This window comes from Mastigoproctus giganteus, chromosome 3 (assembly GCF_048544385.1).
Source record: "Mastigoproctus giganteus isolate SK-2022 chromosome 3, ASM4854438v1, whole genome shotgun sequence".
In the NCBI taxonomy this organism is placed as follows: domain Eukaryota; kingdom Metazoa; phylum Arthropoda; class Arachnida; order Uropygi; family Thelyphonidae; genus Mastigoproctus; species Mastigoproctus giganteus.
Genome location: NC_143577.1, coordinates 84524290 through 84549222, shown reverse-complemented (window position 1 = coordinate 84549222; position 24933 = coordinate 84524290). Strand labels below are relative to the sequence as shown.

The 24933-nt window shown below is 34.6% G+C and overlaps 1 protein-coding gene across 1 annotated transcript in view; it reads right to left on the bottom strand.

The window, feature by feature from the left end:
• The window catches only part of LOC150088120 (uncharacterized), a 1786788-nt gene that overhangs the window by 212382 nt on the left and 1549473 nt on the right, over positions 1–24933 (bottom strand). The window contains exon 38 of the mRNA XM_090370030.1: positions 14817–15002. Within this exon, the coding sequence (XP_090226156.1) occupies positions 14817–15002 (186 nt within the window). The remainder of the gene's footprint in view (positions 1–14816; positions 15003–24933) is intronic.

Sequence of the window (24933 nt, the reverse complement as noted above, 5' to 3'; positions counted from 1 at the left end):
GTATTCGCCAACGAAGAGCATGCATCGATGTACGAACTGTGAGCTGGCAGACATGCACCTTGTGTATGGATTAGCAGAGGGCAATGGACGAGCTGCTCAACGAATTTATGGAGAACGCTTCCCAGACAGACATGTACCAGACCACCATTTGTTTGCGCGTGTGCATCAAAATTTTTGCGATTATGGGCCATTTAGAGGTAACAGGAGTAGTGCAGGCAGACCACGTTCGACGCGAACTCCCACCATGGAAGAAAGTGTGCTGAATGCCATCCAGAATAATCCTTCTACCAGCACACGTGCCATTGCCTCTGCCTTAGGAGTGTCTCGTTGCAGTGTACAGCGTGTCTGGCACGATGATTTCTTACACCCCTTTCATCTCCAAAGAGTTCAGTTACTGCTCCCCCAAGATCATCCTGCATGTGTGGCTTTTACGCAGTGGTTTCTCCAAGAAAGTGTTCAAGACTTGAATTTTCCAGCCTCTGTTTTGGATGAGGCTTATTTCACTTGGGTTTGATTTGATTTGATTTGGATTTTATTGGCGCATTAGCAACTAAGGCTATAATGTGCCAAGACCACTTCACTCGGGAAGGCTTATTCAATTAGCACAATGCTCAAGTGTGGGCTCACGACAACCCACACGGTGTGCACCCCCATGTGGCACAACATCGCTTTGCAATAAATGTGTGTGCAGGTATGGTCGGTGACTGCTTAGTCGGCCCATACCTGTTACCATCCCGCATGTACTCCGCTAAATATCGGACCTTTCTTGAACAAGTTCTACCAGGGTTACTTGACGATGTTCCAGCAAATGTGAGACGCAACATTTGGTTTCAACATGACGGGGCACCTGCCCATTATGAAAGGTGTGTTCGTGACCATTTGATCAGGCGTCTTGGTCGTTGATGGATTGGCCATGGTGGACCCGTTGCCTGGCCCCACGCTCACCTGATTTACTGAGTCTTGATTTCTTTCTGTTGAGAGCCCTCAAATTTATCTTGTATGAATTGCCTGTGGAGACAGAAATGGATCTCGTCGTGAGACTCGTCTGGCTGCTGCTACTGTCAAAGAAACTCCAGGCGTTTTCGACCATGTCCGCCAATCCATGCTGCGTCAGTGTCACGCATGCATCGCGTCTCATGGTGGAACCTTCGAGCATCTGTTGTAACATCGTGAAATGCATCCATCTTGTACTCCATTGTTAATATTATGTCAAATAAATGTTTGCCACTAATTACTGTTTTGTGTCATTTCTGCTTCTTGTGCCTCTGCTACTACTTTCCCGTGACATTTCCAGTTATGGGTTCCTATGCGATTCTCATTCCTTTAGATGTTACCTACCTCCCCTAAACATTTATACCAATATTTTTGAGACACTCTGTATACAGGGTACAAATTACCTTCCTTTTGCACACAAACACACTGCTCCATTGGTTTTCCCCACCTTTAAACAATCTGTAAAATCGCATTTTTTAGTGCATGCAGCGCCATTTTGGCGTTTTGTTTGATCTCATCCACTGTAGCAAAATGAAGACCCTGAATCCCTACTTTTAGTTTAGGGAACAGACAGAAGTCAGATAGTACAAAGTCAGAGGAGTAAAGGGGCTTGCAACATGACTCTGCTTCTTTTTTTTTTTTTTTTTTTTGTAGCCAAGGACTGCTGAACTGCCATTGCTGTGTGACTGGGTGCATTGTAAAGGTGCAGAATCTAGCCATCCTTCCATTTTTGAGGTTGTCTTCACCTCATATTCTCATGCAAACAACTGTGACAATCCCAATGTAGGAAGCAGTGGTAATGCTTCTACCCCTACTCACAGTTTTGAAAAAAAAAACACTCACATCATTGAAAAAAAAAAAAAAAAACAATCAGCATGACTTTAACATTGGAATTTTTGCATGAGACTTCTTGGGTCATGGGAACATTTTTGCATGCCATTTGGATATTCCACCTTGGTCTCATACCCCGTAATCACTTTTCTTAGGAAGCTCAGATCCTGTGGAGATTTTTTGAACAAATCGCCTGCAATGGCTTTCCTGTAGTCCATTTGATTACCTGACAGCAAGCATGGAACATGCTGCGTCAGTGTCAATGCATTCCAAAATCTATCATCAGGATTGTGTGTACTGATTACCTGACAGCAAGCATCATGAGCAATCTCAACACCAGTCATTTGCCTATCATTTCTCATGAGTTCCTTCAACTTTGGTGACATTTTCATCATTTTATGACATTGAAAGATTCATTATACAGCTGTGAGGTTCATCTTACAGTTTTTCCTGTCTGTTTCTAAACCAATTAAACCACTTGTAAACTGCTGTTTTACAGTTTGAAGAGAAGAGTGCTATGGAGTACTCCATAGCACTCTTCTCAAGTTCAAAGAACTTGATGTTAGCATGCTGTTTAAACTATGACATTCCACAATCAATCAGCTGTAACACACATGTAAAGTAGTTGAGCCAGTTCCCACTTGGAATGCATGCATACCAAGGTCAATGTCAATGCCCTACGGAAACTTATGACTATAGCACAAACAATTTAAATACCAGTGTGTGATTCCAGGAACTTATTGAATGTACTATGTATATATATATGGTGTAATGTGTATATGTGTGGTATATATGTTCACATATATGCCACACATATGTATATACAGGAGGGATATAACAAAATACAATTTATGGCAAATCATGAATTTCACAATAGACACTAACAGAAGAAAACTATATACCTCAACTCTATACTTCAAATTCTATACCTCAACTACTGAAATGGTTTCCAAAGTGTGTGGACTGCTGAGCTAACATATTTCTGTGGTATATTCCCACAAATTGGACAATTAAATTTTTATAAACAACCGTACTTATTCAGTTTCTCCTCATCTCACCTCAATTAGAGATGCAATAAAAAATACATCAATGAAATGTTAAGTGCACAAAGGACATTTGCAAAACTAAACATTTTTTTTCTGAGGGAGAACTAGATACCATATTTGTCAGTTGCAATACATTCAGTTATAAATTTTTTTAGACAACAGCATGTGACATTCTTTTCAAAGATGAAAGATATAATGCAAAGTATATGTGAACTAATAAACAGTTTGTATAATTTTATAAGGTGGAAGTCCCATAGTGTGATCCATAATGTAATCCAGCTGTATTACACTGTTTTCTATGGAAAATGATTTCCAAGATGTTATTCATCTACATGATGATTTCCAGCCACGAATACATCAATCATGTAACAAAAGGGATACCTATTAGCAAAAAACAGTTATTATTTTTTTGGTACCCTCACATATCACCACTCACAGCTATGACGGCCATTAGACTATGTAACTGAGTTGTTCCTTATTTCCTATTTATGCACTATACTGTAAATTGGATTCCTATAAACATGTCTTATTTGGAAAGGGATCATTATAAGAAATTGCAAATTTCGAAATTTTCTTTTTTAAATATAGCATTTCTGTTTAATATTTTTATTTTAAAGGTACAGTATTATAAAAAAAAAAAAAAAAAACCTACAGTAACGCTGCATTTGCCATTTAATATGTTTAACCCATTTTGTCCAATGATGGCAAAATAGTAAAACTAAAAGATGAAAAGTGCTAAATGAAATTTGCTTACATAGAAATGCTTGCTTACACACATGATGAAACTTAGTTTTTTGAAATGAATAAACATGCTGTTGATAGTCTTCTTGTAATCATATGATTATAAGTTACTACAAAACTCTTTACAATATTAATTGGTCATCTTTTAGTAAAATACGACCAATTTTACATAAAAAAAAAGAATTTCTTTATGTAAAAAATCTGGTAGAGTGAAATAGATCAGTAGTACTTGGCGGGGATAATTTCACTGAGCTAACATGTACACTTGTTATATGCAGATTCACCAACTGCTGTTGAGTCAGTGTCTCAACACTGACTCAAGATTATTGTATGTGTATAATTTTATCATTAAAGCATTACTAGTGCCAGGACAGATAAAGCATACAGGACTGGTAGAAAAATATCCATATAATGAAAGTAATGTGTTACATTTAGGAGATGGAATGAAGTCTTTCCATCTCTTATAATGGTGTCTGGTAGCACCTATACCCAAGTCATATAGGATTCATCTGGTTTTGAAGATGAGCAACCCATTGCAAATGAAGACATCAGCTACAGGATAAACATATCAGTGAGAATGAAACAGAGGAGTTGCTACCTACTATAGTGAGATCATTACCAATGATGAAATGTAGAAGTTAGATCTCCATGTTGCATTGCGCCTCTGTAGCCAGGTGGGAAGGAGCAGCAGTGCGTAGCACACGCTTCTTAATTAGACAGGAGTTCGAGCCCATCACCACCAAATACGGAGGATGCGGAAAGGTCAGGGAATGATCACTGCATATCCTGCAGCAATATGGCCTTAGTTGCTAATGCTCCTAAACAAACAAACATGTTGCATTATTGGGAAACAAAAGTCTAAGAACCCACTTCTGTGAGGATTTTGATTATCGGTGTCATTAAGGTGGCACTTTCACTATACAATCAGTGCATGAATTTGTTGGAGTTGCATGACAACAGGTTGCCAACCGGGCTTGCCGGGTGGGTAAAGTGCCTGCCTGGCAACCCAAAGGTCGTGGGTTCAAATCCCACCTTGGGCTTGGATCAGAGTAGTGCAAAAACCTTGGGAGGTGCATTATGGATACAGAAGCCAATGTGCCAACAACTAACAAAAAAAAAAGACAACAGCTTTTCATGAATGAGTGTACTCGGAATTGAGTTTACAACTGACTTTTTTTTTTTTTTTTTGTTTCTTTTCACCACAGACATTCTATATTTCTAAGGTACATGTTACATATTTTAATCAAACACTACATATATGATATACAAAACTTATCATGTTGTCTCTGTCATTTTGAATTTTTAATAGTAAATAAAATTAAAATGCAGTGGTAATATATTTTTACTTTAACTTTCATATATTTAATTTTCATATAATTAATAGTGTTTCAAAAAAAAATAAATAAAAAAAATACAGATTTTACATAAGGAATTGCAAGGAATGCATTCCCTATTTTAAGTGAAGGTTACCTGTAATTCGAACATAAAACAAATAGTATCTAATTTACAGTATCTAATAGCAGTGGTGTCAACTGTTGGGAGAATGTTAACAATCTTACTTCTTCACAGTAAGTTGAAAACAAAAATAATTGCAAACAGGGTGATGCCTCACCTATTATATTGTTTCACATAACTTTTGCATGAACAAGTGTCACTTCCAAAATTACTTAAAATAAGGCTGTTTTATATTAAGGAATGCAGACAGAAGAACAGATACTAATCTCAAATTGGAAATTAGCAATTAGTGTGCATTAGGTATTCCACTGGAGAACCAATCTGATCCTGCCTGATAAACCATTATCACTGTGTGGCCCATTAGTTGGATGCAAGAAATAACTTTGAGATGTGTATTTATACTTTAGCAAAGCATTTGACTTGTTCGCTCAAAGAGGTTTCCGTATAAGCTGAAATATAGTACCTTTGTTACTGATTTTATTAAATGACACTGATGAAAGGATACAGGACATGATATTAATAAAAAAAAATCAAATGATATGAAAATCATAAGGAATAACCAGCCCAAGGCAGTGCTATGCAAGATGACTCTACAGAGATGGATAGGTAAGTGGCAGCTGCTTTTGTGCTGAAAAATACAAGATGCTTTCAAAATAACAAACCAAAAAAATAATATATACACTTTACACTTGGAGAGAATGGATTAAAAAAAAAAAAAAGGAGGAAATGGATTTGGGAGTTATGATCCATGAAGACAGTGGCAAGGAGAGCCCATGGCGAAATGTTGATGATTTATTGCACTCTGCTACCAGAGATGAGATAGGCGATTATAATTCCACTGTGAGATAGCACTTCAAACACCTTTCGGGTATGAAGAGCACTGAGTTTTTTGAAAAGGTTCAAAATAATAAATGTTGTTGTTGTTGTTTGGTTTTTAGGAGCATTAGCAACTAAGGCCATATTGCTCCGGTGCAGTGGTCATTCCCTGACCTTTCCGCATCCTCCGTATTTGGTGGTGACGGGCTCGAACCCCGGTCTAATCAAGAAGCGTGTGCTACGCACTGCTGCCCCTTCCCACCTGGCTACGGAGGTGCCTAAGAATGAAAAGAAAAGCAACAGAGGCTTCTTTAGTTATATAAACATTAAAAGAAAGGGTTGAATCACCATGGTCTGCTAGATGTGAATGGTTTAACTGTTAATGATCCTGCTCAGTTTGCTGAAAACAGAATTCTGACAGAGAGCCATGTGATTTTATGAAAACTGAGATGAAAGCAGAAGAGAAATGGTTGAAGCAAAATATAAAATAGTCACTGGGGATTGATGGAATCTCTCCAATTATATTAAGAAATTAAGAATGCTCCTTCCCACCTGGCTACGGAAAATAAGAAATGCACCTATTGAAATAAGCAAAAGAGCACCAACACAAAGAGAGGCTTTGAACATGTGAACCAATGTGCTGTGATGAGTTATGACTGTTATGAGTAAAACAAACAGCTATACAGAGAAATAGTGGTCCAGTAAATCAGAATGTCTTATAATTGGAGATTTCAACTCTCCAGATGTTTACTGGAATTTTGTGGTTTGGTCACTCATACACTAGCAAGATATTTGTAGATTTCTTGGATAGTGTTTTCATGGCAGTATGTTAGAGAGGCAACAAAAGAAGCAATAATCTTGATCTAGTTATCTGCAGTGATTCTACATGCATTAAGAATCTGCAGGTAAAAGACCTACTGCATGGCAGCAATCAAAATGTACTAATGTGGAATTTAATTAATAAATTTTTTAAAAAAATTTAACTTTGATTTTGTAAGAGTGACTACAGTGGTCTCAGACAATTTAAAATTCTATGCAATTTTTAAATTCTAAGCATTCAGGAAAATAATCACAAAAGCTACAAGGCTTTTCAATGGACATTAGATTAACTACTGGAACACATGGCAGAGCAGAAAAGTTTATGAAATGAATATATCAGGTGATTCAGCTATATAACTTGTAATCAGGCCATAAAGGAGGTTAGACAAGCAAAGGCAGGTTATTAGAAGACCAGCAAAGAAAAGGAGCAAAGACTTCTATGCTAATATTAACAGTACAATGAAGGGACTGAGTCACATTGGACCACTTGATGTTAATGAGTTAACTGTTGATGACCTTGCTCAAGTTACTGAGAAATCGAATAGGCATTTTGCATCTACAATCACACATGAGGAATTTTTTAAGGAATGGATGCTAGAAGGTTATCAAATTCCAATGGGAATCTAAATGACTCTGTGATTAGCATTAGTAGAGGCATATGATACAAGACAGCAAGCTCAAGTAGCATCAGCCAAAAAAAAAAAAAAAACCCACTCCCATTTCACCCCTCTGTTCGTTCGAAATACATGTCCAGCTGAGCCTTAAATTTATTCAGGCTACCAACTTCCACAACAAGGGATGGAAGTCTGTTCCACCAACTAACTACTCGCTGGCTAAAGGCAAATTTCGGCACATCTATCCTACATCTGTCTTTCCTCGATTTGAATTTATGCCCTCTCAGGTGATTATTCTGAGCAAGAGGAAGAATCCCATCAGCATTGAGCATACTCAAACCATTCAAGGCTTTATACAACTCAATCAGATCACCTCGCCGGTGCCTAGTCTTCAGACACTGTAATTTCCAAAATTTAAGCTTTTCTTTGTAAGAGCAACCCTTTGTTCCATTCACTAATCTTGTTGCCGTTCTCTGTACTTGTTCCAGCAGCTCTACATCCTTCTTGAAATGAGGCCTCCAGACCTGTATACAGTACTCAAGGTGTGGCCTGACCATTGCCTTATACAAGGAAATAATCACCTCTTTATCCCTGCTAGAAAAATTCCTGTATATCATTGACAAGACACCATGAGCTACTCTTGCAGCCCGTCTGCACTGCTCAGAGAACTTCATATCTATCTACACAATTACCCCCAGGTCCTTTTCATTCTCTACCACTGTCAGTTTAGTACCACAGCGTTGATACATTGCTCTGGAGTTACTGTTTCCCCATATGTAGTCCTTTACATTTGTCAAAGTTAAACTTCATTTGCCACCTCTCAGCCCATCTGCTCAACCTTTCCAGATCCTGTTGCAGCAGCATATTGTCAGTAGTATCCTTAACAACCCTGCCAACCTTTTTATCATCTGCAGACTTGGACATTAAACCTGATATACCATCATCAGTATCATTTATAAATACAGAAAACAACAATGGACCCAACATTGAACCCTGAGGGACTCCACTAATAACAGTAGTCCACCATGATCAGCAGTGTTCATTGATTACCACTCTGTCTTCTCCCCCCCCCACCAACCATCCCTTTATCCATAGCAGCAATTTTCCTCCAATGCCACACTGCACCAATTTGTGCAGCAGTCTTCCATGTCCAACAGTATCAAAAGCCTTTCTAAGATCCAAATATATAATATTAAAGTTATTCCCTGCATCATAGCATCTAATCAAATTGGTCAGGGAAGACTTTCCCTTAACAAAACCATGCTGTGTCCGAGCTATAACTGAAGTCTTGTCTAGATGATCCTGCAGTGCTTCTTTAACCAGTGCTTCCATTAATTTTCCCGGAACAGAAGTTAAACTCACAGGTCTATAATTACTTGTGTCAGCCTTTGATCCTCCTTTATGAATTGTGGTCATATTTGCACATCTCGAGTCAATGGGTACCTCCCCTGAGTCCAAAGAAGCCCTCATAATTATGGCTAAGGGTTTGCTTACTTCCTTTACTGCCTCCTTAAATATAACTGGATAGATCCTATCCACCCCGGATGCCTTTTTTATGTTTATCCTCAACAATTTCTCCTCCACTTTCCTCTCAGTTATTACAAAATCATCTAGCTCACTTCCAGAGTTTACTTCACCTCTGGCATTCCCCTTCCTGAATAACTCCTCATGTGTGAATGTAGATGCAAAATACTCATTTAGTTTGTTAGCCACCTGAGCAGGATGCTCAACTGTTGAAACATCAATATCCAGTGGACCAATCTGATTCATCCCTTTCCTTCTAGAGTTTACATAGGTAAAGAACTCTTTTCTGTTTTTCTTTGCATCCTTTGCCAAGGATTTCTCATAATCTGCCATTGCCTGCCTAATCTCCTTTGTGACTTGGTTACAGACCAGCTTATATCTATCATAGGCTTCCATGTCATCCATTAATTTATATGTATCCCATGAATTTACTTTACTCCCAGTTATTTCAAGATTCTGTAGCTTACTGCTAGAGTTGAATACACCTCTGGCATTCCCCTTGCTGAATAACTCCTCATGTGTGAATGTCGATGCAAAATATTCATTTAGTTTGTTAGCTACCTGAGCAGGATCATCAACAGTTGACCCATCAATATCAAGTGGACCAATCTGATTCATCCCCTTCCTTCTAGAGTTTACATAAGTAAAGAACTCTTTGCTGTTTTTCTTTGCATCCCTTGCCAAGGATTTCTCGTAATCTGCCTTCGCCTGCCTAACCTCCTTTGTAACTTGGTTGCATATCAACTTGTATCTATCATAGGCTTCTGTGTCATGTGTTAATTTGTAAGTATCCCATGCATTTTTCTTCTCTGCCATATGTCTCATTAGTTCATCTGACATTCATTTAGGCCTAAACCTTGAACAATATTTCTTAGTTGGTATGTAAAACCTAGTAGCTTCCAAGATAAGTTCTTTGAATGCTTCCCATTTTGAATTTGCTGTTGGTAACATCATCAGTTGGTCCCACCATATAGAATTTAAATACTGTCTCAAACCATCGTAGTAGCCTCTATGAAAGCAAAAACCCTTCCCTTTGCCCCTGATGGTAGTTACCTCTTTGAGTAAATCCCACTTCAGCACACTGTGATCACTACCTGTGGTAGAAACACATAAAATCCAAGGAAGTGGTCAGTCGACATCTCTGGATAGTACAGTATCGAGTCAATTTGGTGTGACATAACCACCTATCACTGTGATAGGTGGTAACCTAGTGGTTCCTTTATCTGCAGATTCCTAATGAATGAAGAATCACTACTGATAATCAGATCAAGAGTATTACTCCCTCTAGTTGCCTCTCGAACATGCTGATGTAGAAAACAATCATCCAATAAATCCACAAAAGCCTTGCTAGTGTGTGAGTGACCAACCCCCAAATTCCAGTCAATATCTGGGAAATTGAAATCCCCAATTATAAGACTCTCTGATTTACAGGCCCACTGTATTTCCCTGTACAGTTTCTTATTATACTCATCAGAGTCATTAGGCCTATAGCACACTCCTACTCTCAATTTTGATCTCCCAATGATTATGTCACACCAAACTGACTTGATACTGCACTGTCCAGCGATGTTGACTGGCTTCGCTTCCTTGAATTTTATGTGTTTCTTAACTAATAGCATAACCCCTCCTTCCTTCCTATCTTGTCTGTACACATTGTACTCCCCAAATTCCAGTTCTGCATTCCTTATATCTGTGTGACACCATGTCTGTGATATCCCAACAATATCTGCCTTTGATGTTTTGAGCAATACCTCAAATTCATCAAATTTATTTACCAAACTCCTAGCACTGGTGTACACACAAGTATACATGCACCTTTTCCTATTCTTAGCTACCACACAACCCATGTGTTTACTTGCACTGCAATGACTCCCAGCAGTCTCTGAAATACCCTGCATCTTGTTTTCCAGGCTGCTGCTCATTTCAATAGAAGCAGTGCAAGAATCACTTTCAACTCTGCCAGTGGCTACTGTTAATCTATTATTCCTTGTACCCACCCAAGCTAGCAGTTTTGGAAGAAAAATTGTTGAAGATGGACATAAAAAAGGCACCTAGGGTGGATGAAATCTATCCAATTATATTAAATGAGGCAGCAAAGGAGATAAGTAAACCCTTAGCTATAATTATGAGAGCATCGTTGGATTCAGGGGAGATTACTATGGATTGAAGATTTGCAAATGTACCCCTAATTCATAAAGGGGATCAAAAGGCGACACAACTAATTACAGACCTGTTAGCTTAACACCTGTTCCATGGAAAATAATGGAATCACTGGTTAAAGAAGTAATATAGGATGATCTGGGCAGGAATGCAATTATACTGCAGTCATACCATGGATTTATTTAGGGGAACCAATCTGATAGGTTACTATGATGCAGTGACCAAGAAACTGGAGGCAAAAAATAATTTGTCTCATATACTTGGATTTCAGGAAGGCTTCTGATACAGTTGCACATAAAAGACTACTGTATAAACTAGAGCAATGTGGCATTAAGGGTAAATTACTGCTATGGATAAGGGGATGATTAAGTGGAAGATGAAAGAGAGTGGTTATCAATGGGCACTGCTCTTCATGGACTAATATTATCAGTGGAATTTCCCAGGGTTCACTACTGGGCCCATTGTTGTTTTCAATATTCATTAATGATACTGAAGAAGATATATCAGGCCTCATGTCAAGGTTTCGGAAATCATACAAAGGTTGGCAGGGTGACTAATGAGAGTAATGGAGGTATGCTACTGCAACAAATTTTTGAAAAATTAGGTCAACGGGCTGTGAAATGGCAATTGAAGTTTAACATTGATGCAAGGTACTGCATATGGCCAGCAGTAATCTCAGAGTAACTTATCAGCTGTGTGGAACTATTCTCAAGGTAAGTGGGAAATGAAAAAGACATGGGGGTAATTGGGCAATGAGACATGAAATTCTCTGACAGTCCACATACACCAAGGACAGCACATGGGGTTTCATCAAAGATATACAGAAATTTTGCTATCAGGATAAGGAGGTGATTATCCCTTTGTATAAGGTCATGGCTCGGTCGCATCTTGAGTGCTGTGTAAAGATCTGGAGGTTTCACTTTGGGAAGGATGTAGATCTGCTGGACCGGGTGCAGAGAATGGCAACCAGAGTGGTGAAGGGAACAAAAGGGTGCTCTTACCTAGAAAGGCTTCAGTTCTGCAAATTGCAGCATCTGGAGACTAAGCACCTGTGGGAGTGATCTGATTGAGGTGTTTAAGGCCTTGAATGGATTGAGTAAGCTGAATGTGAATGGAATTCTTCCTCTTGCTGAGACTACATACATGGAGGAGCATAAATTTGAGTAAGGACGGTTCAGGATAGATGTGCAGAAGTTTGCCTTCAGCCAGTGGGTGGTTGATTGCTGGAAGAGGCTTCCATCTGTTGTTGTCGAAGTGGATGGTTTGAATAGATTCAAGGAAGAACCAGAAAAATTCTTGGAAGGTATGGATGGGAGAAGTATGTAGTGCTTTTTTTTTTTTTTTGGCTGATGCGATATAAGCTTGCTTTTTTGCATCATTTGCCATTACTATTACTGAACATAGTAACTGGGTGAAAGAGAGGATTTTCATGTTACTAAATTATGCAGTTCAGGAAGCATAAATTTAAAATAAAGAGAAAGAATTATAGGGAGGATTGTAGGAAATTTTCCTTTAGCCAGAAATTTGTCAATCACTGGAGAAAACTGTCTCTGTGGGTATTTTAAGAAAAACAGATGGTATCTATGTTAGGAAGAAGATACATATACAGGTTTTTTTTTTTTTTTTGTCTAGTGCAGCAAAAGCCAGATTTCTTTGCACCATTATGGCCAAATTAAAACTAATACTACTTCCAGCACTCTGTACAACTGTTCAGGAGTTTCTTACTGTTTTCATGTCCCACAGTTTTACAGCCAATTCCTGCTTTCAAAGTTATAGTGCTATATAGGGACAATCTTGTCTGGTCAGTATGAGTGGATAAAGGAACTGAATGCAAAAAATAATTTTCATAATTTTCATGGGATATACTTAGATTTCAGAAAAGCTTTTGATACTGTTGCAAATTACATAAAAGACTGCTGTACAAATTGGAGCAGTGTAGTATTAATGGCAAGTTACTACTATAGATAAAGGGATGGTTGAGTGGGAGAAGACAGAGAGTGGTCAATAGACTCTGCTCTTCTTGGATTAATGTTATTAGTGAAGTCCCACATGATTCGGTGCTGGGTTCATTGTTAACAGTGTGCAAATGACATGAAGGTTAGCAGTTCAGTTAATGACAATAATTGGGGTATCCTACTGCAACAAGATAATGACAATAATTAGGGTATGCTACTGCAACAAAAACTAGGCAGATAGGGTGAGAAGTGGCAATTTAAGTTTAACATTAATAAATGTAAGGTTCCACACATGGGCAGCAACATTCCCAGATCAACATAACAACTGTGTGGTACTATACTCATGGTAGTGGAGAATGAAAAAGACCTGATCATAATTGTGCAGTCAGATATGAAGCTCTCTGAGCAGTGTATCTGACAAGCTGCCAGGCCAGCTTATGTGGTTTTGTCGATGACATACTGGAATCTTACCAGCAGGGATAAGGAGGTGATTATCCCATTGTATAAGACAATGGGTAAGCCACATCCTGAGTACTGGAGGCCTAATTTCAGGAAGGATGTGGATCTGCTGGAAGGTGCATAGAAGGGCAATTAGATTGATGAGGGGAACAAAAGAGTGCTCTTACCAAGAAAGGACTACAGGTCTTCAAACTAGGCACCTGCTAAGAGATTTAAATCAAGTGTTTTAAGACTGTGAATGGATCAAATAAGCTTAATGCTGATGGAATCATAAATTCAAATTCAAGAAGGATAACTGCAGGATAGATGTGCAGAACTTTGCCTTCAGCAAGTGGGTAGTTGATTGTTGGAACAAACTTTCATTTGGTGTAGTAGAGGTGTATAGTTTGAATCAATTCTGGGAAGAATTTAAAAAAAAAATTAGAGGGGATGGACACGATATGGGAAGTGTTTTTTATTTATTATTTTTTTTTTGGCTGATGCTGTATAAGCTTGCTTTCGTGCATTATTGCCACTATTAATAGTAATAATCTTGATATCATCAGCAAATATTCTTTCATTTTTTTTCATTCAAGCATATTTCAAATCCACAAAATAACCAACTCTGTCAATGAGTGCAGAGTGTGCTGGGAAAAACTAATCATGAACCTTTCACAATCTTTCCAGGTTTTGAAAAAAAAAAAAAAAAAAAAACAAGTAAAGGGAGGGGCTCTGCTCCCTTCACCTGAGATTGACTAACTGAGCCCCAACTGAAATGCCTCTAAATTCCCAGAATATAAAACAGGTGTCAAATACAAACCTCTCCAAAAAACAAGTGAAAACCAATAAATCAAAGATGTTTTACTGTCACTGTGGGCTAATAATCAATTACTCATCACATTTGATGATGACAAATTGTCATGTATTGCAAGAAGGGATGGAATCACAGATAATGAATGCCTTTAAAATTTATGGCTTGATAGCTATATGGACAGTGTGTGTTAAAGAGACACCCATATCTCTCTCACAATATCATACGATTTCATTGAGATTACTGATAATAATGAAGTGCTGGGCACATACCTGAAAACTAAAAGTAAATCATTCAGATAATTTCAGAGTAAACTAGTTTTTAGTTTTTTTATTATAAGAAAACTGTTGAATATTGCAAAATGATAAACTATAAAACTTGTTTTTTTAAGCTATTAGCAAAGCATTATTTAAAAAAAAAAAAAAAAGTTAACAAGTATGCATCCAATAGGCATACAATAGTACACAGCATGCACCAAATATTTTTATGCATGGTCATCATCAATATGCAGAGATTGACAAAAAATCAATAAGCTAAAGATATAAGTACAGATAATTTGATAAGGAATCACTTAAATGCATGAATAATTAAAAGCTTAGATCCATATTCTTACCTTCAGTTACTGTGTGAGGAGTTTCAGCACATTTTAGAGTAGTCACAGTCTTTCGTTTTGTTGTTAGTGATGGCTCAGGCTGCGATAACTGTCTTCTGTCAGTAACAACCATTGCTTCAGAAACCATAATTAGTTTGTCCTCATCTGTTGCCCATGATTCTGGCCTCTTAACACTCCAGTCAGATTCTGGATCAGTAATTAGAGTTTCATTACTAAATATATATTGCTCAGACATAGAGCTTGTAATATACTTTTCCTGTTCAACCTCACTGAAAATTTTATCTACTGCTGCAGAAAATGATTCAATATCAGAAAGGAAAGGAGGCTGTATGACTAGTTCAGCAAATGGTAGAGATGTTTTACTGATTATGTTTTTATTTTCTAAAGATAATTCTTGAATATTTGGTTCAGTATAACTAATAGTGTCAGCTGATTCATTTTTAGAAAAATCTTTAGTACCATCCTCTGCCTGCATTTTTTCTCTATTTTTCATATTTTCTTTCCTTTCAATTTCTTTTGAAGTAGTTATATCATAAGAATCAAGAAATAAAGAATCATTTTTTTTATGAACAGAACTGTCCAACTCAGGACACATTTTCTGAGCATTTTCAAAAGAAAATGAAGTTCTTTCTTCTTCTTCTTCTTTTTTTGATAAATGTTCAACCTTACAAGAAACCATATTAATCTGTGTCTGAAGCATTTCAGAATGCTTTAAAGCATTTATTTTTGCCTCATTACTTTCAAATAGGTAATTTTCTGGGGAAGTTATTGTAAAAATATCTGTATTTATATATGGTTCTGTATAACTGTCAGTTAAGGATACAATATCTGATGATTCTTTCAAATGGACAATACCAACTTGTTTTTGTACTAAACTATCTTTTTTCTTTACTTTTTTTATATTATTTTCATTGCACAAAGAAGATGATGTGATGGACTTACATAATTTTAGTTTATTTTCATTAATAGATAAATCAAGTACATCAATATTATCTTCAGTTCTTACAAATGGTTCAAAAATTTCAACTGGCTTTGTATGTTTTTTACCATGAATGACCTCATCTTGAAAAGTAATTTCCTCTAGTGAACTCAGATTTTCTGGAGAAATTGATTCATTAATTATAGCTTCTCCTGGCATTTTATTTAAATCCAATACTGAGATCTCCTTTAATTCTGAGCTTAAGTCTTGCTTTGAATCTTTTGAATTTAATAAATTTTTGGTATTTATAGTGTTAAATGCAGTTAAGGAAACATATTCATTTTCTTTTCTATTTGGACATAATGCTGTTGAAGTTTTAATCTTATCTTTATGTGAAATATCTCCATACCTCATTGTAATTTCAAGCATATTGTTCACATTATTGTCTTGTATAGTTTCTTTCCCAGAAACCTTAACTTTATCAGCAATAGGCAGTGTGGCATGTTCAGTTTCATATTTTCTCATAATTACTGTAGGAGTCATAAAAAACTCATCTGTAGCAGGCACAGTTTTTTGACAAGTAGTATTGGATAAACTGTTCACTGCCATATCTTGTTCATGGCTTACAATTTGTAGAGGAAAATCAAATTTAGGATCTTTTATGATGTGAGTTTCATATTTCCCCAGTGTGCAGGAAGAAAGGGATCCAAGATTTGGTTTATTAGATGATATTTCTAAAGAAGCAACATTTTTCTCACCACTGCTGAAATCAGATATAGTTCTCTGCAAATCTGCAAGTTTTATGCTTTTGAAATCAGAGATATGTTCACTCAAGTTGTAATTTGGATTTTCTTTTGTTTCCTCATCCCTTTGATTCATAAGAGAAATGTGTTTAAATATGTTAGAAACACTGAATTCACCAGTGCCTTTTACCGAATCTAATAATTTTGGTTCCAAATTTGAGCTAGAAACAGATACGATGGACATACCATGAGGCAATTGCTTTTCTTCATTAAATGATGGTTGATTCTGGAATTTATGAAATTCTTTTTCATTGCATTTACCGATATCAGCTGTTTCTAGAGTAGCTTGTTTTTCTGAATCTAGAGTGTCTCTCAGCTCCAATATTTGTGATTGTATACCTTTTACTAATTCAGATACTTGCATTAATGAAAAGGATTCTGAAAATTCTATTTCTGAAGTTGCATATTCAACATCTGATTGTCTAGTTTCTGCTGTTTCATTGTTTTGAAAAATTGGTAGTATTTTAGCCATCTCACTGCTTTTACTTTTAGTATTATCAAAAGTCATTAGTGAAACTGACATATGCTTTTCTTTGTCAAATTGCGAAATTTCATCATTTTTACTTTTAATTATCTGACTTGATGACAAATTAGGAAAAATTTCTAAACCATTTAAAATATTCTGTTTGAACCCACTCCTATCATTATGAAAATTAGTTCCAGAATCTTCAGGTTCATTAAGTATATCTCTACATTGTTTCATATTCAGATCATTAATTAATGAATATTCGGTAAGATATTTCCAGCTCTGGTCTATATTTCCAATGTTTTCTTCTACTTTGTTATTCACCTTTGTTTTTAAATACTGTTCATCAAAATTTTTTTTTGTTTCTTGAACAGAACTCGTATTAAGTATTCCTTGTGTTTCTTTAACTTGTTCACCTTTCAGCTTGGATATGTCACTTCCATCATCAATTTTTTGAATTTCTCCCTTATTTAATGTTTCACTTGCAATATTGTTATCACTCATATTTTCTTTTGATGGTGAAGTATTCAAATTAGATGAGTCGTTTGGTAATTCCTCTATATTAATGTGTAAAATGTCACCATCTTCTATATTAAAATCTAAAATGTCACCAACTTCTTTGTGCTTTGTAACGTTTTCTTCTTTCTCAACCAAAATCAAAAGGCCTAAGTCATCATCAGCTGTGTCCATTGTTGGAGTATCAAGAGTACTTATATCATGATCATCAGACTGAATTCCAATTTCAAAAAAGTGATCTGTACTTGAATATTGAAGTGAAACTGAAATATCCACAGGACTTGTGTAAGTAGATATTGTATCAATAGTAGTGGTCTGAGTAAAAGAATCTTCTTTTGGAAATGAGATTTCAGCAGCTGAATCAGCTGGGCTAACACCAGTCGATTTAGTGTCAGGAAGGAAAGGACTGCATGCTGTATCTGTAGTAAGAGGTGATTCTGTACCAACTCCTGTGTCCAACACATATTCAGATATAGGACTAGTGCCTATTTCAGATGTCTCAGCCATATTTAAATTTTCTATGATCCCACTGGTATATCCATTTGGAATTTCATTCTCAGGAATTTTTAACACTTCAGGAGCTTGAAAAACAGGAACTAAAAATTCTGTTTGTATAACAGGAGTACATATTTTATGAATAGCTTCATTAGAAAAAGAAGGTTTTGCACAAGCAATTTCGCTGTGTGACTCTTTTTTAAAATGAAGCTCCATCGCGTTAGATTTTAAAGAATCCACAGTAAATGACTCACTTGCTGAAGGTACAAATTCCTCTCTGCTCATTAGTGCAACATCCAGAATTTTCTCTGATAATTTTGATTCTAAAGATTTCTGGAAGTTCCCTGTTACATTAGAATTAACAGGATATCGGGAATATGGAAGATCAGGAGTCTTCATAGTTGGTGCATCATATGTTTGGATTAAACATTCCATTCCATCTCTGTGAACAGAACCAGGAAGTACTGTATAAACAGCTATAGGACTTATACTTTGATCATCTGGGTATGGTGATATCTGAGGTGATGGCAAATCTTTAGGAACAAAAACTGGATCTATCTCTTCCTTCATTCTTGTTGAAGGAGTTTCTATATTTCTTGATTTTATCAATGAAATTATCTGCATATTTTCTTGTTCATAACCTACATCTGAAGGTGACTGTAATGTCTCACTCAAGTCTAAACTTAATGGCTCACTAGGAATTGACTGATCACAAATTACAGTTGTGTCCAGTCCCTCAATATCTGATTTAATTTCCTGAGAAATAAATGATTCAACTCTTGGTTCTGGCTGGCAATGTAGAGAGACAGGATGAAGTAGTATCTTGCATTTCTTTTCAGTGTCTGAAAGTGTGTTCAGAGGAAAGGCAAGTGTGTTATTCAGACATCCTTGAAGGATGCCACCAAAATATCAAGCACACAAGCCCCATTCAGCCAAACACACACTAGGGATGAATTGGATTGGGCACATACAAGTATGCTTTGTGTTTAGTTATATTAATGCTTTATGATTTTAATTTATGTGAATTTTAATTTGTCAATGTGGTGTATATATAATTCAGCTTATGAATGTATACCATAAATCATATCTATTTCACAAATAAATTAAAATAAATTAATAAAAACTTTAAAAAATGAAAGTCAAAATAACATGAAATCTCATTCTTATAAGCAGACTACTATAATACTGAATTATCAAATTAAACATATATGCATATATGTATGGATTTGCATTTATTTATTCCTATTATTTTTAATGATAATTATACTAAGTTGTCACTTTAATTATAATATAATGAAAAATGAGTGACTACAATTATGAAATACTTAGTGCTTTCTTTTAACTTAGTTTTGGTAATTTTCTAAAAAAATCCAGCTAAATGTTATTACACACATATAGCATTTAGCCATATGCAGATAATTTCCTTCCACATTATGAATTAGAAAATATAATCGCGCATGTGTGTGTGCAAAATATTTTGGGAAATACAATCTTTTCAGGTTTTTGAGACTGAAAGGATTTGAAGACTAATGTCTGAAATCTTTCCTCATCTTAACAGTAGTCGAAACAATGAAAAATAAAATAAATTTTCCCCTGTTCTTAAAAAGATAAAGTGCATTTAGTAACGAATGGGCCTGGTGTACTGGGGTCCATGGTTGAAAGAACAAATATAGACACGTATAATTATAACCCAGTTTAATGTAAAAATATACTGAACAGGCAGTATATTTTTACATTAAACTGGGTTATAATTATGTGTCCATATTTGTTCTTTCAAAGTGCATTTATTTATTCATTTGACATCAACAAAGAAAAGGTTATGTTTGGAAGACACTGGTTATGTATCAAACAATACAGGTAGTAAAAACCCTGACACTGCATATTAATTGTGCTGTAGATGTATATATGCTGACACAGTGCATAAATATATATTGCAATTTATTTCTTTGAGCATCCTACCAACCTCCTACCATCCTACCTCCCATAGTGTGTAATAACCTATTATACCTACAAAATATCTACTAGATTAGTTACAGCAAAAGAGAACTATATAAGTATAAAATAAAGATTGCAAGTATATTAAAAAAGGAGAAAACAGAGTTGAATTAACCATGAACTACTGATATAAATAGCTGTAACTTGAAACAAGTTAACCATTCCCCAATTAACATGTTAATGGCTATAAAAACAGACTCTTAGAGGTCACCATTTTTTTTCTTTTTTGAAAAATATAATTATATTACAGGCAGTAACCACAATCTATACACACAAAAAAAAAAAAATAAATAAATCAAAAAAAAGAATCAGCCTAAAATCATATTTGGACATGCCACGCAATTTAGATTCATTTTATGTTAATATATACCGTCTGTAATACTACACTGAGTCATATTGTTCAAATAGTAAAGTGAATTGTGACATGACTGTTGTGTAACGTAGCCTAAGGCTTAAAAAAAGTAAAACACATATGCTGTGTCCCATGGCAATTAATGTTTTAATATAAGTAATTAATTTTTCCTTCCATAATAAATAGTACTTCAATTCTGGATCAAATTAAATCATATACAGTAAAAATCCACATGCAAATGTTTTTCAAAATGAAGGTTCATCATGCTAGATTTTCAAAGAGCAATAGTAAATAACCGGCTTTCTGATGACATGCATCCCTCAGAATTCATTAGTACAATGTTCAGAATTTTTTCTTATAATTCTAGTTCTGTTTTGTTATTTGGTTTTTAGGAGCATTAGCAACTAAGGCCATACTGCTCAGGGAATATGCGGTGGTCATTTCCTGACCTTTCCACATCCTCCATATTTGGTGGTGATGGGCTCGAACCCCGGTCTAATCAAGAAGCATGTGCTACACACTGCTGCTCCTTCCCACCTGGCTACGGAGGCGCCAATCCTGAAAGATTTATGGAAACAAAAGAGAGCAAACCATAAAATCTCTAAAACCAATAAATAAAATAAGCGCAAAAGAACCAGCAATCCCACAATCTCTGAATAGGGTTTATTCATGAGTGAAAAGGAACCAGCAGTCCAGAAGTCTTGAACAACATTTATTCACCAGTTCAAAAAAAACCCATTTAAATTAAGAGTAAGTATATGTTTAAACTATATGGATACTAAACTTAACTACTACTGCTTACAGTCAATATATTTCAAAGAAGTGTACTGTAAGATTGTGCCAGTCACTGTATATTTCAAAAAAAGAAATACACCTTGATAATGTTGAAATTATAAGGCAGGCCACACTTATATATGATATGTTGCCTATGGAATAAGACATAGATGGGAAATTCTGGTTTACTACTGTCACTAAAAGAACACGTTTAAATGCGTGCACACGCATGCACACATGCACACAAAATGTCAAATTTTCATTCAGAATAAAAGCATCACTTTCATTGGTATGAAAGATTACACCTAAGTTCATCCATTTCTCTTATGAATTTCTCAACTCATCCATAATGACTGTACTGGCATGGTTGCTCTCATATTTCATGACATGTGATTTCCAGGTATAACTTTCCAGAAAGTTGATAAGATTTAGAAACCTAGTAATATCATGGCACATTTAATAATCTTTCAATACATTTGAAAGCTCCTTAAATACTCAAGAAATATTCATCCTTTTCTAATTTTCTATAAGACCTGGACTCCAAAACCGTGCTCTATTCAATATAAATCTGGACATATTTCCTTATGTAAATAAAGCAAAAATACTTGTCTCATTTCCTGTATTTGTTGTTTTCTGAGGTAGTAAATAATAAATATATAATAACACATTATTTATTGTTCTCTCAAGAGGTATTCATCTTTGGAACATACAGAATTTTGATTTCTTATGCATACCTGCCAACTTTAGAAAATGGAATCTAGTAAGCTTTTAACAGATTCACCTTCCAGTCAGAATGACATTCCAGAATATTTCTTACAAATAATAATAATAATAATAATAATAAGAAGAAGAAGAAGAAGAAGAAGAAGAAGAAAAAGAAGAAGAAGAAGAAGAAATAATTAATGCATGTCATATGATACAGCCGAAAAATTATATATTTTATTGTGAAATGCAAAAAATTATAATATAAAATTATTTGTTTCAGATGTTCTAAAAGTATTTTCATTTCTTAAAAACATTTTTCACAATTAGTATTGTATTGGCTATTAAAAATATTTGAATTTCGGGAATTTCTCATCTCTTAGGAAGTTAAAAAAAAAAGTGAGTTTTTCACTAACTATCACAATATGGAACATTTTAAAGACACAGCAATAATAGCCTTCTTCGATTTTTTTCCCCCAAGAAATAAGCACAAAAAGGAAGTTCATAGCAAAGATACAATTTTCTGCATTGTAAAACTGAAATAGGCTAATGTTTTATATGACATGGATAATCTGAATTTCATTCTGTTCCATTCTTGAAAAGGATACTTCTTACAATACAATTTAAATTAAAAATAAAGATCTCTCTTCTGTGTGAATGCAAGGCAAAATTATTCATTTATCGGTTCCAACTAAAGCACCAATTAAAAAATAAGCTGTGTGTCAAGATGCTAAGTGGAAAGACAATGATTCCTGAACTTTATAAACTTGAAATGCAAAAAAGGTTCAATTTTGTCACACAACTATTCAAGTTCATAAAGTTTTATCAAAATTATTTGAGTTAATTTGACTCTTATGTAATCATTATTGATAAGAAATAAACAAATCATTTTTTTCCAATATTTATGTAGAAAAAAGTGTTTAATGTGAACTTAAATTTTATGGCAAAGTCCCACATATTCCTTTCATGCAAGAAATACTTTTTCTCCTAGAATCATTTTTTGGTTCTAGGAGATTTTTCATATCTACAAAAACAAAACCAGTGATTTTAGAGAATTCAGTGGTGAAGAATACCTTGAATGAAAAACGAATTATGACTGTTTCCACACATGAAGAAGAATTTTTTATTCTGGACTAAGTAAGTGTCTACTCCCAATACACAGCAGATAATAAATCAATCTTCATGGTAGAAATAAATCAACCTTCATATAAGATACATATTCCTAATATGTTTTCAAGATCAAATAATTAAAAAATTAATGTAAAACACTTCAGAAAAATTATAAACTCTATAAAGGAACACTAAAAGTCACTGAAAACAGTGATACAGATAATGTCCAATAGAAAAAAACAAAATCAAAATTAGAGAATATACTGAGCATGTAATTTAATAAAAATTGTGTGCTCATTATATGCTGGTTTTCACATTAAAAATAAGCAGAGTCACAGACATCTAATGGCAGCAATCAGCCAATACTGATAAATTTGGTAAGTCCACATTTTAAAACATAACATATGTGCATATTTGAAAAGTATAAAACAAACCTGACTGAAATCTAGAAGAAAACTATAAATTTTCCATAAAATCATAATACAATTTCTAGAAAGATTCTGGGAAAATCAAAAAGTTGGCAGGTATATTTATATGTTCTAATGTAACTATTATCAGTACGTTTAATGGACATAATTAAGGATAACAATTAATTTATCTATAAATAAAAGTATCTTTTGATTAATTATATTATGCAGTTTTGCAGTGGTTATAGTCTCTCAAGGATTCAAGAGAGTTATGTTTAAATAAATATTTTATTGGAATAAAATACTGATAATTTCTGTAATTAACTCATTTTACCTTAAACTAATATGCAAACAAGTAAAAAATATCACTAGTGTAGTGATGAAATTCTTCTAAATTGCCATCATAAATGGTTATCAATAACAGCAGGGCTTTATATATTATCTGTTGAATTTCTGGGTGCATAAAACTGGATAATTTTATTTTTGTTTAAGTCAGGGCAATTTAATATATAATACAGGTCTGTTATAATCATAATACTAATTGTATTATAACAGTTGCCTAAAAATGGTTGATCTTCTAGAATGCATAAGAAATAGAATTTAACATTTTTATAAAAATCATATCTATCATTTTATTGCATTTACTCTAAATTACTAGAGTTACTACTGGATCAATTCCAGTTTGCATCCATTAGTACAGTAATATGTTTCATAAAGTAATCTCCATATGGCTTAATCTATATACAAATGCAATTTCACAAAATATACTTTAATGATATCAGTTTAAGTGATTTCATTAAAAAAATAATATAACTATTACTACCATAACTAGCCATCAATTCTTCTGACCTGAGAAAAACTTTCTATTTGCACACAATACTTTCATGAAAATATAGCAATGGATCAGATATCAAACTATTTCATTCATATTGCAAAATAAAATAAAAACTGACCTAGCTCTTTAATCATTAAATAATCTAATTTTAATAATGTTACTTTAATAATTTTGTTATCAAAAATTACTTCATTTTTTAAAAATTATTTATTTAACTATTGAAAACATTATTTAATATTTTCATTGAATTTTGCACCTCTCACCACATTGCACCTACCTAGTTTCAGCACCTCAATTTTTAAGTGCCTAATGCTCACATTCCAGTTTAAATTTTAGAAAAAAAATTTTAACTGGAATGTTTAACTCTATCTCAATTTTAAAATTTCCCACATAAATTCTAGCGGCATAAGATTACAAGAAATGAACTCTGACACATAACATTTTTTTTTCTTCTAACATTGGCTGAATTATGAAAATCCTTGGAAACTTATAGTTTCCGGTATCTTTCAGTTTCTATGTTTCAACAAACCAAAGTTGTGTATATGCTCCTGGATTTTTTATTTTGTTTATTTCATTTCTTTTAAAATATTTTTTTAAAGTTTTTGATTATCATACTATTTATTTAATGGATCAAAGAAGAGTATTGCAAATAAAATAGCTTCTGACCATCAAGCTATTAACTGAATATTTTATTATATGTAAGGTTCCTAGCCATCATCAGCCTAAGTCACTTATAATAACAA